This window comes from Biomphalaria glabrata, chromosome 17 (genome assembly GCF_947242115.1).
Source record: "Biomphalaria glabrata chromosome 17, xgBioGlab47.1, whole genome shotgun sequence".
Taxonomy (NCBI): domain Eukaryota; kingdom Metazoa; phylum Mollusca; class Gastropoda; family Planorbidae; genus Biomphalaria; species Biomphalaria glabrata.
This window is the reverse complement of record NC_074727.1, coordinates 21,533,093-21,548,781: the sequence shown is the minus strand read 5'-3', so window position 1 is coordinate 21,548,781 and position 15,689 is coordinate 21,533,093. Positions and strand designations below refer to the sequence as shown.

At 37.5% G+C, this 15,689-nt stretch overlaps 1 protein-coding gene across 2 annotated transcripts in view; it reads left to right on the top strand.

Moving 5' to 3' along the window:
• Positions 1–15,252, top strand: part of LOC106076445 (uncharacterized) — a 110,072-nt gene extending 94,820 nt beyond the window's left edge. For both annotated transcript variants that reach the window (XM_056015695.1, XM_056015696.1), the window contains exons 4-5: positions 8,233–8,395; positions 9,743–15,252. In XM_056015695.1, coding sequence (XP_055871670.1) covers positions 8,233–8,395; positions 9,743–9,889 — 310 coding nt within the window. In that variant the 3' untranslated portion in view covers positions 9,890–15,252. The remainder of the gene's footprint in view (positions 1–8,232; positions 8,396–9,742) is intronic.
• The last annotated feature ends 437 nt before the right edge of the window (positions 15,253–15,689 follow it).

The following is a 15,689-nucleotide window of genomic DNA, read 5'->3' as shown; positions in this document are numbered from 1 at the left end:
AAACGAAATAAATGTAATAATTCCAATGAAGTATCCAATGTATTAAGTGGCCCGTAAGGTCAATGAAGTATCCAATGTATTGAGTGGCCCGTAAGGTCAATGAAGTATCCAATTTATTGAGTGGCCCGTAAGGTCAATGAAGTATCCAATGTATTGAGTGGCGTAAGGTCAATGAAGTATCCAATGTATTGACTGGCCCGTAAGGTCAATGAAGTATCCAATGTATTGAGTGGCCCGTAAGGTCAATGAAGTATCCAATGTATTGAGTGGCGTAAGGTCAATGAAGTATCCAATGTATTGAGTGGCCCGTAAGGTCAATGAAGTATCCAATGTATTGAGTGGCGTAAGGTCAATGAAGTATCCAATGTATTGAGTGGCCCGTAAGGTCAATGAAGTATCCAATTTATTGAGTGGCCCATAAGGTCAATGAAGTATCCAATGTATTGAGTGGCCCGTAAGGTCAATGAAGTATCCAATGTATTGAGTAGCGTAAGGTGAATGAAGTATCCAATGTATTGAGTAGCGTAAGGTCAATGAAGTATCCAATGTATTGAGTGGCCCGTAAGGTCAATGAAGTATCCAATGTATTGAGTGGCCCGTAAGGTCAATGAAGTATCCAATGTATTAAGTGGCCCGTAAGGTCAATGAAGTATCCAATGTATTGAGTAGCGTAAGGTGAATGAAGTATCCAATGTATTGAGTAGCGTAAGGTGAATGAAGTATCCAATGTATTGAGTGGCGTAAGGTCAATGAAGTATCCAATGTATTGAGTGGCCCGTAAGGTCAATGAAGTATCCAATGTATTGAGTGGCCCGTAAGGTCAATGAAGTATCCAATGTATTGAGTAGCGTAAGGTGAATGAAGTATCCAATATATTGAGTGGCGTAAGGTCAATGAAGTATCCAATGTATTGAGTGGCCCGTAAGGTCAATGAAGTATCCAATGTATTGAGTGGCCCGTAAGGTCAATGAAGTATCCAATGTATTGAGTAGCGTAAGGTGAATGAAGTATCCAATATATTGAGTGGCGTAAGGTCAATGAAGTATCCAATGTATTGAGTGGCCCGTAAGGTCAATGAAGTATCCAATGTATTGAGTAGCGTAAGGTGAATGAAGTATCCAATATATTGAGTGGCGTAAGGTCAATGAAGTATCCAATGTATTGAGTGGCCCGTAAGGTCAATGAAGTATCCAATGTATTGAGTAGCGTAAGGTGAATGAAGTATCCAATATATTGAGTGGCGTAAGGTCAATGAAGTATCCAATGTATTGAGTGGCCCGTAAGGTCAATGAAGTATCCAATGTATTGAGTGGCGTAAGGTCAATGAAGTATCCAATGTATTGAGTGGCCCGTAAGGTCAATGAAGTATCCAATGTATTGAGTGGCCCGTAAGGTAAATGAAGTATCCAATGTATTGAGTAGCGTAAGGTGAATGAAGTATCCAATGTATTGAGTAGCGTAAGGTGAATGAAGTATCCAATGTATTGAGTGGCGTAAGGTCAATGAAGTATCCAATGTATTGAGTGGCCCGTAAGGTCAATGAAGTATCCAATGTATTGAGTAGCGTAAGGTGAATGAAGTATCCAATGTATTGAGTAGCGTAAGGTGAATGAAGTATCCAATGTATTGAGTGGCGTAAGGTCAATGAAGTATCCAATGTATTGAGTGGCCCGTAAGGTTAATGAAGTATCCAATGTATTGAGTGGCCCGTAAGGTCAATGAAGTATCCAATGTATTGAGTGGCCCGTAAGGTCAATAAAGTATCCAATATATTGAGTGGCGTAAGGTCAATGAAGTATCCAATGTATTGAGTGGCGTAAGGTCAATGAAGTATCCAATGTATTGAGTGGCCCGTAAGGTCAATGAAGTATCCAATGTATTGAGTGGCGTAAGGTCAATGAAGTATCCAATGTATTGAGTGGCCCGTAAGGTCAATGAAGTATCCAATGTATTGAGTGACCCGAAAGGTTAATGAAGTATCCAATGTATTGAGTGGCCCGTAAGGTCAATGAAGTATCCAATGTATTGAGTGGCCCGTAAGGTCAATGAAGTATCCAATTTATTGAGTAGCGTAAGGTCAATGAAGTATCCAATGTATTGAGTGGCGTAAGGTCAATGAAGTATCCAATGTATTGAGTGGCCCGTAAGGTCAATGAAGTATCCAATGTATTGAGTGGCCCGTAAGGTCAATGAAGTATCCAATGTATTGAGTAGCGTAAGGTGAATGAAGTATCCAATGTATTGAGTAGCGTAAGGTCAATGTAGTATCCAATGTATTGAGTAGCGTAAGGTGAATGAAGTATCCAATGTATTGAGTGGCGTAAGGTCAATGAAGTATCCAATGTATTGAGTGGCCCGTAAGGTCAATGAAGTATCCAATGTATTGAGTAGCGTAAGGTGAATGAAGTATCCAATGTATTGAGTAGCGTAAGGTGAATGAAGTATCCAATGTATTGAGTGAGGTAAGGTCAATGAAGTATCCAATGTATTGAGTGACCCGAAAGGTTAATGAAGTATCCAATGTATTGAGTGGCCCGTAAGGTCAATGAAGTATCCAATGTATTGAGTGGCCCGTAAGGTCAATGAAGTATCCAATTTATTGAGTAGCGTAAGGTCAATGAAGTATCCAATGTATTGAGTGGCGTAAGGTCAATGAAGTATCCAATGTATTGAGTGGCCCGTAAGGTCAATGAAGTATCCAATGTATTGAGTGGCCCGTAAGGTCAATGAAGTATCCAATGTTTTGAGTAGCGTAAGGTGAATGAAGTATCCAATGTATTGAGTAGCGTAAGGTCAATGAAGTATCCAATGTATTGAGTAGCGTAAGGTGAATGAAGTATCCAATGTATTGAGTGGCGTAAGGTCAATGAAGTATCCAATGTATTGAGTGGCCCGTAAGGTCAATGAAGTATCCAATGTATTGAGTAGCGTAAGGTGAATGAAGTATCCAATGTATTGAGTAGCGTAAGGTGAATGAAGTATCCAATGTATTGAGTGGCGTAAGGTCAATGAAGTATCCAATGTATTGAGTGGCCCGTAAGGTTAATGAAGTATCCAATGTATTGAGTGGCCCGTAAGGTCAATGAAGTATCCAATGTATTGAGTGGCCCGTAAGGTCAATAAAGTATCCAATATATTGAGTGGCGTAAGGTCAATGAAGTATCCAATGTATTGAGTGGCGTAAGGTCAATGAAGTATCCAATGTATTGAGTGGCCCGTAAGGTCAATGAAGTATCCAATGTATTGAGTGGCGTAAGGTCAATGAAGTATCCAATGTATTGAGTGGCCCGTAAGGTCAATGAAGTATCCAATGTATTGAGTGACCCGAAAGGTTAATGAAGTATCCAATGTATTGAGTGGCCCGTAAGGTCAATGAAGTATCCAATGTATTGAGTGGCCCGTAAGGTCAATGAAGTATCCAATTTATTGAGTAGCGTAAGGTCAATGAAGTATCCAATGTATTGAGTGGCGTAAGGTCAATGAAGTATCCAATGTATTGAGTGGCCCGTAAGGTCAATGAAGTATCCAATGTATTGAGTGGCCCGTAAGGTCAATGAAGTATCCAATGTATTGAGTAGCGTAAGGTGAATGAAGTATCCAATGTATTGAGTAGCGTAAGGTCAATGAAGTATCCAATGTATTGAGTGGCCCGTAAGGTCAATGAAGTATCCAATGTATTGAGTGGCGTAAGGTCAATGAAGTATCCAATGTATTGAGTGGCCCGTAAGGTCGATGAAGTATCCAATGTATTGAGTGGCCCGTAAGGTCAATGAAGTATCCAATGTATTGAGTGGCGTAAGGTCAATGAAGTATCCAATGTATTGAGTGGCCCGTAAGGTCGATGAAGTATCCAATGTATTGAGTGGCCCGTAAGGTCAATGAAGTATCCAATGTATTGAGTGGCGTAAGGTCAATGAAGTATCCAATGTATTGAGTGGCCCGTAAGGTCAATGAAGTATCCAATTTATTGAGTGGCCCGTAAGGTCAATGAAGTATCCAATGTATTGAGTGGCCCGTAAGGTCAATGAAGTATCCAATGTATTGAGTGGCGTAAGGTCAATGAAGTATCCAATGTATTGAGTGGCCCGTAAGGTCAATGAAGTATCCAATGTATTGAGTGGCCCGTAAGGTCAATGAAGTATCCAATGTATTGAGTAGCGTAAGGTCAATGAAGTATCCAATGTATTGAGTAGCGTAAGGTGAATGAAGTATCCAATGTATTGAGTAGCGTAAGGTCAATGAAGTATCCAATGTATTGAGTGGCGTAAGGTCAATGAAGTATCCAATGTATTGAGTGGCCCGTAAGGTCAATGAAGTATCCAATGTATTGAGTGGCCAGTAAGGTCAATGAAGTATCCAATGTATTGAGTAGCGTAAGGTGAATGAAGTATCCAATGTATTGAGTAGCGTAAGGTCAATGAAGTATCCAATGTATTGAGTGGCCCGTAAGGTCAATGAAGTATCCAATGTATTGAGTGGCGTAAGGTCAATGAAGTATCCAATGTATTGAGAGGCCCGTAAGGTCGATGAAGTATCCAATGTATTGACTGGCCCGTAAGGTCAATGAAGTATCCAATGTATTGAGTGGCGTAAGGTCAATGAAGTATCCAATGTATTGAGTGGCCCGTAAGGTCGATGAAGTATCCAATGTATTGAGTGGCCCGTAAGGTCAATGAAGTATCCAATGTATTGAGTGGCGTAAGGTCAATGAAGTATCCAATGTATTGAGTGGCCCGTAAGGTCAATGAAGTATCCAATGTATTGAGTGGCCCGTAAGGTCAATGAAGTATCCAATGTATTGAGTTGCCCGTAAGGTCAATGAAGTATCCAATGTATTGAGTAGCGTAAGGTGAATGAAGTATCCAATGTATTGAGTAGCGTAAGGTGAATGAAGTATCCAATGTATTGAGTAGCGTAAGGTCAATGAAGTATCCAATGTATTGAGTGGCCCGTAAGGTCAATGAAGTATCCAATGTATTGAGTGGCCCGTAAGGTCAATAAAGTATCCAATGTATAGAGTAGCGTAAGGTGAATGAAGTATCCAATATATTGAGTGGCGTAAGGTCAATGAAGTATCCAATGTATTGAGTGGCGTAAGGTCAATGAAGTATCCAATGTATTGAGTGGCCCGTAAGGTCAATGAAGTATCCAATGTATTAAGTAGCGTAAGGTGAATGAAGTATCCAATGTATTGAGTAGCATAAGGTGAATGAAGTATCCAATGTATTGAGTGGCGTAAGGTCAATGAAGTATCCAATGTATTGAGTGGCCCGTAAGGTCAATGAAGTATCCAATGTATTGAGTGGCCCGTAAGGTCAATGAAGTATCCAATGTATTGAGTGGCCCGTAAGGTCAATGAAGTATCCAATATATTGAGTGGCGTAAGGTCAATGAAGTATCCAATGTATTGAGTGGCGTAAGGTCAATGAAGTATCCAATGTATTGAGTGGCCCGTAAGGTCAATGAAGTATCCAATGTATTGAGTGGCGTAAGGTCAATGAAGTATCCAATGTATTGAGTTGCCCGTAAGGTCAATGAAGTATCCAATGTATTGAGTGACCCGTAAGGTGAATGAAGTATCCAATGTATTGAGTGGCGTAAGGTCAATGAAGTATCCAATGTATTGAGTGGCCCGTAAGGTCAATGAAGTATCCAATGTATTGAGTGGCCCGTAAGGTCAATGAAGTATCCAATGTATTGAGTGGCCCGTAAGGTCAATGAAGTATCCAATGTATTGAGTGGCCCGTAAGGTCAATGAAGTATCCAATATATTAAGTGGCGTAAGGTCAATGAAGTATCCAATGTATTGAGTGGCGTAAGGTCAATGAAGTATCCAATGTATTGAGTGGCCCGTAAGGTCAATGAAGTATCCAATGTATTTAGTGGCCCGTAAGGTCAATGAAGTATCCAATGTATTGAGTGGCGTAAGGTCAATGAAGTATCCAATGTATTGAGCGGCCCGTAAGGTCAATGAAGTATCCAATGTATTGAGTGGCCCGTAAGGTCAATGAAGTATCCAATGTATTGAGTGGCCTGTAAGGTCAATGAAGTATCCAATGTATTGAGTAGCGTAAGGTGAATGAAGTATCCAATGTATTGAATAGCGTAAGGTCAATGAAGTATCCAATGTATTGAGTGGCCCGTAAGGTCAATGAAGTATCCAATTTATTGAGTGGCCCGTAAGGTCAATGAAGTATCCAATGTATTGAGTGGCCCGTAAGGTCAATAAAGTATCCAATGTATTGAGTGGCCCGTAAGGTCAATGAAGTATCCAATGTATTGAGTGGCCCGTAAGGTCAATAAAGTATCCAATGTATTGAGTGGCCCGAAAGGTTAATGAAGTATCCAATGTATTGAGTGGCCCGTAAGGTCAATGAAGTATCCAATGTATTGAGTAGCGTAAGGTGAATGAAGTATCCAATGTCTTGAGTAGCGTAAGGTCAATGAAGTATCCAATGTATTGAGTGGCGTAAGGTCAATGAAGTATCCAATGTATTGAGTGGCCTTAAGGTCAATGAAGTATCCAATGTATTGAGTGGCCCGTAAGGTCAATGAAGTATCCAATGTATTGAGTAGCGTAAGGTGAATGAAGTATCCAATGTATTGAGTAGCGTAAGGTCAATGAAGTATCCAATGTATTGAGTGGCCCGTAAGGTCAATGAAGTATCCAATGTATTGAGTGGCGTAAGGTCAATGAAGTATCCAATGTATTGAGTGGCCCGTAAGGTCGATGAAGTATCCAATGTATTGAGTGGCCCGTAAGGTCAATGAAGTATCCAATGTATTGAGTGGCGTAAGGTCAATGAAGTATCCAATGTATTGAGTGGCCCGTAAGGTCAATGAAGTATCCAATGTATTGAGTGGCGTAAGGTCAATGAAGTATCCAATGTATTGAGTGGCCCGTAAGGTCAATGAAGTATCCAATGTATTGAGTGGCCCGTAAGGTCAATGAAGTATCCAATGTATTGAGTAGCGTAAGGTCAATGAAGTATCCAATGTATTGAGTAGCGTAAGGTGAATGAAGTATCCAATGTATTGAGTAGCGTAAGGTCAATGAAGTATCCAATGTATTGAGTGGCCCTTAAGGTCAATGAAGCAGTCTAAACAAAAAAGTATTTGAGTTATGCGTTTATTTAGGACAACTAGAAGGTTTACTAAAACCTGATGTATAAGTTTAGTGGAAAAGTTATCAGGTTTACTGGATAATGGGCAGGTTTAGTGAAAAATACCCATGTTTAGTGAAAAATATCCAGATTAAGTATTAGACATAAGGCTTGGTTGCTGAGTGGTTAAGCACTTGGCTTCCGAAACGAAGAATTTCGGCTCGAATCACTGTGAAGACTGGGATTTTGAACTTCGGGATATTTTTTTGTATGAAAAGTCTGTAATGGAAATTTACAAGCGATAGGATGACTAAGGAGCGACAAATCCCGATGAAAAATGAACAGAAGACTTGTGAAATGAACAGGAAACGCAAAGTCGTAATAAGTTATTAAATGTTCAACCTGGGATCCTGGGTTCAAATCTCGGTGAAGACTGGGAATTTTTATTTCCGGACTTTTAATTTCGGGATTTTTAGGACACCCTTGAGTCCACCCAACTTCAATGGGTACATATCTTTAAACGTTGGCTAAAGATGACCTTAGCATTATCTGCCCTATAGATTGCAAGGTCTGAAAGAGAACTTTACTTTATGACCAGATAGATTTTCCAAAAAACTTTCTAATAGACAACCTCTAGAAAACAAAAAGAGGTAAAAAGACCCCTTGGACTTTGGATGGGTGTATGCCGTGACAATACGCGAAATCAAGACACTTTGTCATTCCTACATTGACCAGCCGGCATTTCTTTGGACGACCCTTTCTTCGTGCTCCCTCCACTTCACCTTGAATGACTTTGGACAGTGAGCCATGTCTTACACTATGACCGAATCAGCTCAGCTTGCGTCTCTTCACAGTATGGAGGAGTTCCTCTTTTTTGCCAGTCAGAGTGTTGACTTTCAACTGTTCAGATTCTTTAGTCGTCATTTCCTGGTATCACATACCCAACATTTTTCTTTAGCATTTACTCTCCAAGGCTTGAATTCTTCTTTCAGCCTCAGAGTTCAGTGTCCAGCTTTCACAACCATATAGGAGTGACTGCCTCGCCACTAAATTAGTATCTAGACTAGAGTTACCTATATCCTAATTTAAAACAAAAATAATTCTAGTCATATGTCTCTTTCTATTCCAGGGTCAACGGATTCCGACTGGCATACGGGTACTTTTTTGGTTGGTCAGTTGGTCAAGAGTATCAGAGATGTCAGGAGACTTACGGCGTCCACGAGTTTGCCACGCTATGCCAAATGCTTCTTCGGAGCATCAACAAAGAACACATGGGCTTCAAGGCTGTTTATGTAAGAGTCACTTTGAACTGCACGTCTATGAACTTGTCAAAGGGAAACTATCAATAAAATTCTCTCCATTAAAAGTTATGTCCCCTTAAGGGAAATAATATTTAAAATTGTTGAAATATTTAGTCATTCCAATGTAGATCTTCTAGATATACTAGACCGTGATACATACACTTAAAAAACACAAGAATAACAACTAAAATTATCAATAAAAAAAGTTAATAAATAAAATAAAAAGTAAAGCATATGATTTATCGCATAGTATTTTAAAGATAGAAATATTTGTTATATTTAACCAGTGATGCCCAACCTATTTCGACACAGATATCGCGGGCTACATGAACGAAAACATATCGTAGAACATACTATGGCCAGGGTAGAGAGCAACGTCTGTATTATATAAGATAAGATAAGATTTCTCGAAAAAAAGAAATATTTTTTTTTCTAGAAACCCGTGGATCTAGTACTTACATTAATTGATTAATTGTATATATGAAGTTTTTTTTAAATCGTGGGCATCCTCAATTGTGCTGAACAACATTGTAGATAGCTTTACTTTTTTGGTCTCCTTATGGTAAATATTCGCATCGATCCTCCAATCTCTAGGCCTAGTTCTTTTTTATTGCGGCTCAAACTAGGAATGACGTCATATTTGTTTTATAATTCCGTTGATACGCTTTTTTTTCAACAGCCACACTTTCTTTACTACAAAAATATCTTGTCTTATCTTATATGATACAGACAGAAGTTACTTTTAAATTACTATTATTATAGCTTTTATATAGCGCTACTTTCATGCTTATAGCATGCTCATAGCGCCTTTGGTCCAATCTCATTTGTGGACCAGTGGGAGGGAGGGGGTATCTAGGAGTTGGTTTCCGTGCTGCCCTTAGGCGCTCAGTAAACACAACTCTGCCCGAGTCGGGTGTCGAACCTCGAGCCCCCTTCTAGGTAGCCAAGCCAAGCCACGTTCAAGAGCACTTTGCCTCTCGACCACGCTTCCCACTTGTAGTGTTTTTTGACATTTCGTAAACGTCCAAATGTTAAAGGCCGTGTTACCAATACATCAGAGAAAAAAAAAAAAGAGCCCTAACCTAGGTCAGATACATTTTCCAACGTTTTATTATTTGTTTTTTTTTTTTGAAGTGGTGGGATCCTCTTCACTTTGTACCGACGTACCGACGGGTTGAATGGAACCATGTCGCGGGCCGGATCTTACTCGCAGGCGTATTTTGGGTAACACTGTATTAAACTCACAGCGAGTATCTGGCACCTACATCAGAAATATAATATTAATATTGTTCGTATTCTAACAGTCACTTTGTTTTCTACTATCTCTCTTTGCAACAGATTCCCAAGTCCACATGTTCCTATATGAATGAAACAAGAAAATTGTTGAAGAAAATCAGCGAGACGGACTTCCAGTGGACAGACTTCAAACCCGGCTGGGGCTGGACAGACACATTACAATGCATGACCAACTACAAAAAAGGATGATATAGGGTGACTCTCCGACTCCGACACTTCTAGGGATATGTTTGCTAGCATTGTGTTGAGAAATGCCTTGCAGTCTAATTGTATATAAAATATTGCTGAATTTATACACGTTTGCCCTAATTGCGAATCAGACGCTTCATATCTAGGTCAAGCAGTGAAATATATTGTTTCGCCTTATTTATTTATTTCATTCTTACTTTTTTTTTTGTTATTCCACTATACATTTTGATGACATCAACATTGTTATAACACAGAACACAACTAAACAATTTGATGAAGATTTATGAGGGCCCAGTCTGAATGTTTACAACAAGGGTGCTTGAAACTACGTCCCGCGGGCCGAAAACGGGCTATCCAGCCATTCGAAACTTCAGGCTAGTGTTAAGGAGAGAGTTTTAAAAATATAATTAAAATAGTGGAATATATTAGGGAACATTTCCAGTCAAAGGTAAGGGTCAAGCAAGCAGTTTCCAAAATGTTACATTCCGTGGTGTGGTTGTCTAGTATGACATTTCCGACAGCAATCCTTAAAGTGGATGATCATGATGTTGTACAGGTATCTCTCACAGTGAATAAACACGTTTAATTTATGAAATGGGCAAAGAAGTCCATTTCGTTTGATTGCCTCACGGATGAATATTTCGATTCTGCTTTCCAACATGGTGTAACTACTATGGGACAGACTCTGATGTCGGTAAAGAAAATCTCCAGACATTGTTTCTTGAGACTAAATGTTGGATCCGATGCGTTTATAATATAATTTATTGTAAATGTTTTGTGTTTTGTTTTAAAATCAATTGTGTAGTTTCGAGTTTGTTCGTCCCAAGACCTTTGCGAATCGAAAAAGTCTTAGCAGCACTGAATAAAAATTATCTGCTTCTCCTGAAGAAATACTACTACGCTTAGTTGAGACGGTACATGGAAGATTCATTATAAATTTTGTGTTCAAACTTTTCTTCCAGATCGGAGTTAGTGAACATAGAATGGCATATGGAATATAACAAAATTGCATTTGAGCTAAAAATTATGTAAGAAAATAATATTAAATTCAAGGTTTTAAAAATATGAATTATTAATAATTATCTCACTATTGCTTTATAATTATATAATTTTTTTTTTAAAGTCGAATTGAACCAATCAATTATATTAACCCTTTTTTAGCGGCCTCCGAAAGGGGAAAAGACGCAATTATCCGTCTGTACGTCTAGAGAAGATAGTGAAAATCCGACATCGTAATATTTTAATCCATTCAAAGTTCTGATGCACTGGCTACTTTTTTCTTTTCTAAAAGCGAAAAATCTAATTTTTAAAATCACTTATGCAAGCACTTTTTACATAAAAATACACCACTTTTACAACTATTCACTATTAATAGTAACTAACACTGGAGGCTCCTTAGTAGGGGATGTGAGAATTTACATTTGTAAGACATTTATGCAAATGGTTTTAGACGTTTTGTTAAAAAAAAAATTTTACATTTGTATTGCTACGTTATGTAAGTTCTGTCCTACTAACTACTACATTACCCATAAATAATGCTTACTTTTTTTTTATAGAGAAAAAATTCTTTTTAATATGCATATACGTTGGACATAATTTAAACAATTAATAAGTAGGTTTTCATATTATCTCGTGAACTGCAGTGCTGCATAATCAAAATTATACACTTAGCTATTTTTTTTTTTTTACGGAAATTTCTTTTTCTTGAGGATTTGAATAAGAGATTAACCCTTTACAAAACAATTAGATCAGTTAGATACTCATTATAAGACATCAGTTAGGCCAGGTTCACATCTAACTTAACCTTCACTTTCACCTATCCTTTGGTCTGCTGGACCGCGGGGCACCACATAAGATCTGTCAACCTTCTTTCTTCATTTTTTCTCTGTCTTTTGTCTTTGATAGAAATTCATTCTGATGTTCTTTCTGAAAATATTGAAACCTGCCTTTTTACCTGCCTGGGTGGACCACATTGGGGGCCGATTTTGAGTTTGTGTTTCCACACAAACTGTCTTTGTAACCTTGTTATACATAAATATTGATACAAATTTTAACCATTTAATGTTAGTATTTTGTTTTATGTCAATCTACATCCCAATAGTAAACAAAAACAGATTTATTTTTACTGACGTTTTTTTTTAATTTCATCATAAACACTTTTATCAAAATGTGCAGTTTTACTCCAGTTCTGAAATCAAATTATACGCTGTGAGACTCAAATTAGGCTCGAGATATTTATAGTCGTAAATCCCATAGAAGCTATAATGACAACAAATACAATCCACTAGAGCATGCAGTGTACTCATCCGGGGCCAAAAACATAATAAGCCACTTGTGAAATGAACCTTCACGGATAATAATTTTGTTTCTATTCTTCAATGAATCGTTCTTAGGCGGATCCAAGTTGACAATCCCCGATTGGGGATCAAAGAATAGGTTCATTGTTTAAATATTGACATCCACGACTGGGAAGCACTAGCTCTCGATCGCTCCCCATGTCGTGAAGCTGTGAGTCTCGGAGTCTCGAAATACGAAACAAGGAGAGTGACAGGCTGAAAGAGCGCCGAGCCAACAAAAAGCTGAGAGAAGAAGTAGGCATATCTGCAACTGACCAAACCTACCCATGCCACTATGCGGCCGGCTTTTTAAAGCGAGGATTGGACTTTATATATATATATATATATATATATATATATATATATATATATATATATATATATATATATATATATATATATATAAAATTCTTTAGATGATTTAAAACGTACAGTTTTCATTCTTTGTAAATTGTTGTATAATGTTTGGCATGTTTCGGACGTTCCTTCAGAGTTGAAGATAATTTACCTCCTAGTCCGAACCTCCCGCAGGACGACGGGGATATGAGCGGGAAAGGGTTTGAACCCGGGACCATCTATAAATCCAAATTTCATTAAAGAGCGCAAACCACACGACCAGGCAGCCATCTTTGGAAGGGACTATGTTAGAAAAATGTAATGGAACAGATTAATGAAGTTTACCTTTGTCCGAAATGCATAAAAACTGTATGATCTTCTACGTGGAACTTAAATACTTTTAAATGTCGTCCTACTGTTACTACAATGTGTAAGTGATAATCCAGTTTCACCAGTGTGATAAAATAGAAAAAAGTTTGTTTCTTTTTTAATTATAAAATTGTATGTTTTACCCATTCATTGCAGCACTTAAAAAAAAATAAAGAAAAATGTGTTGTGAAACTGTCGGGCCACATTTGGTCCACCGACCATGGCCAGTGAATACTAATTTGTGTAAAAAGGCCGTGCCTATAAACCCTGTCTCAAAAATGATGTTATTGAAATGTTTGAGCTTGAACTATTGGAGATTGAAGAGGTATGCTCTCTATAAACAAGAATGGGTTTCTTGGTGTTTTTTGTTTTATCTTGTTTTATAATTTTGTTGTTTTATCATTTATAAAATGCTATGTATATTGATGTCCATCATGTACATGATCAACTGTATAAATGAATGACATTGATTGAATGAGTGATCTTGTATCAGTGATTGAATGAGTGATCTTTGTATCAGTGATTGAATGAGTGATCTTGTATCAGTGATTGAATGAGTGATCTTGTATCAGTGATTGAATGAGTGATCTTTGTATCAGTGAGTGACTGCTGGATTGAGAGATTGTAAATAAAAACTATATTGAAGATATGACCATCAAAGACACTTTCAAATTTTGGTATGTGGTTTACTTTTGAAAAACGACGCAATTTATTTGTATTTAACTTAATGTTATTGTGCATTGCCACTCTATACATAGACTATACTACACAGATGGTTATTAGACATAACTATATTAAACATGTGTATAGAATACACCAAATACAAGATTTAAATGATATGCTAGAACAATACATGAGTCTGATCACTTATATGTACAATACTCCACGTAAGATAGTCTATAAATTGACTCTCAAATCTTTGCATCCCATGTCTTGAGGTACTGATTTAATGTATTTCACATCAAGTTAGTGTACACTTCTGGTTCTAACCTTAATGCATTCTGTGTCAAGTCATGTTTCACTTGTGGGAGGGGCGTAGCTACTCAAGTGGAGGTGTGTGGACCCACACTTACTCAAAGGTGTTACCATGGCATGGGCAGGTGAATTGGTCATGGCATTTTAGGAATTAAGAATTTTGACCCAGTGCATGCCAGGAGAACCTTGTTTGGAGAAGAAATAACGACATTCCTCTTTCCGTAATAAAATACTTTTTATCCTTTAAGTAGAATTCATAAAAAGATAAAAAAGCACACTATTAACACACCCTATAATTTAATTTTCAATGATAAATTCCCCAAAAAGTAGACTTAACCTGAACTTATTGACTAATTTCAATTATTGTCTTCCACAGAATGTAACTCACATTTTATATATATATATAATAAGACTAACTAAGGAATGCAGTATTTCCCATGATTGCGCATTTCTTTTGGACTCAAATGTGTACCTGCGGCCTTTGTAAGTGACCTCCATCTGTCTCTTTCTCGTGCTTTTTAAAAATTTCAGTTAAAGCAAGTTGGCGCTTAAGCTGGTCTTAAATATGGTTATATTCAATTCCATTATAAAATTACAGTTGTTTTTTTTTCCTCAAAATGCAAACATATTGATTATTGTTTATACCATTTAAACAACAGAGACATTCATCATAACTTGAAATATTACATAAAGCTGAAATTTTTAGCCAGGCATCGAAAGTGTTGCTATGCCTTGTTCAGTCGCCATGACAACACACTTGATCATGCTCTGATCTTCAGACTTAAGTTGGGGCAACATTTTGACGTTTGCCTCATTGGTAAATGTCAATCTGAGTCTTGAACGGTGTGGCCGAGTATAATATCACTTGGCTTAAAAACCGAGGGTTATCTAGTCCAAATCCGAGTTACCGTAACCAAATGCCAGTGTATGGTGTTGTATGAATCATATCGGAATTTTACATAGTTTTTATGATTCAAAATAATTTTGTTTTTACAAAACCCTTCTGTCTGTCTGTCTGTTACAAATTTTGAACACGTTATTTATCCCACTTTCCAATCTCGGATCAAGTTTAAAATGTGTATACACAATTATTTATTGTTCCTAACAAAACTTGAATCAATCAAAAAATTAACCAATTAGTTAATTAGGTCATTTTTAAAATTTTGTGTAATATTAAAATAGGAAATAATCAAACAGCTTTGTGATATAAAGGCTGTAAACGTGGAGCTTTTCCCATTAGATAAGCATCGTCTTTTTTTTTTTTTTTGGAAATATTTTGCCTGTATTTGATTCAAAATAGCTTTTTTTTTGTCTTGTTTTGATTTTGGTGTCGGATTCTCCCCCCCCCCCCCCCGTAGATTAGATATGTTTTGTATTGTCTTCATTTATTCGGAGATAATGTATTTGCAAGGCTACGCAATGACAGAATTGATCAATCTTGTTTTCTAATTATTGTCTCTGCGCATGCTTTGTCTCTAATTTTCTTTTCTTTTTTTTCTTATTAGTTATTTTTGTAACATATCTTACGTCATTTCCGGACAATTTTTATTTTCGACACCCTGACCTACATTAGATTTCGATATTGATAATTCTGTGCTTAACGATGTTGGAAACTTTGGGAAATGTCTTTGGATGCGAGTCATCGGTAGGCCTAATACGGATGTAACAAATCGTATCTTCTTGAATCCACCTCAGTCTCAACAGTTGTTGAGACAGGCTGATGGAGAGAAGCTTCCATAGGCCTTGAGCTCCAAGAGTCTTCAGCTCAACTCTTAGGACTAGTT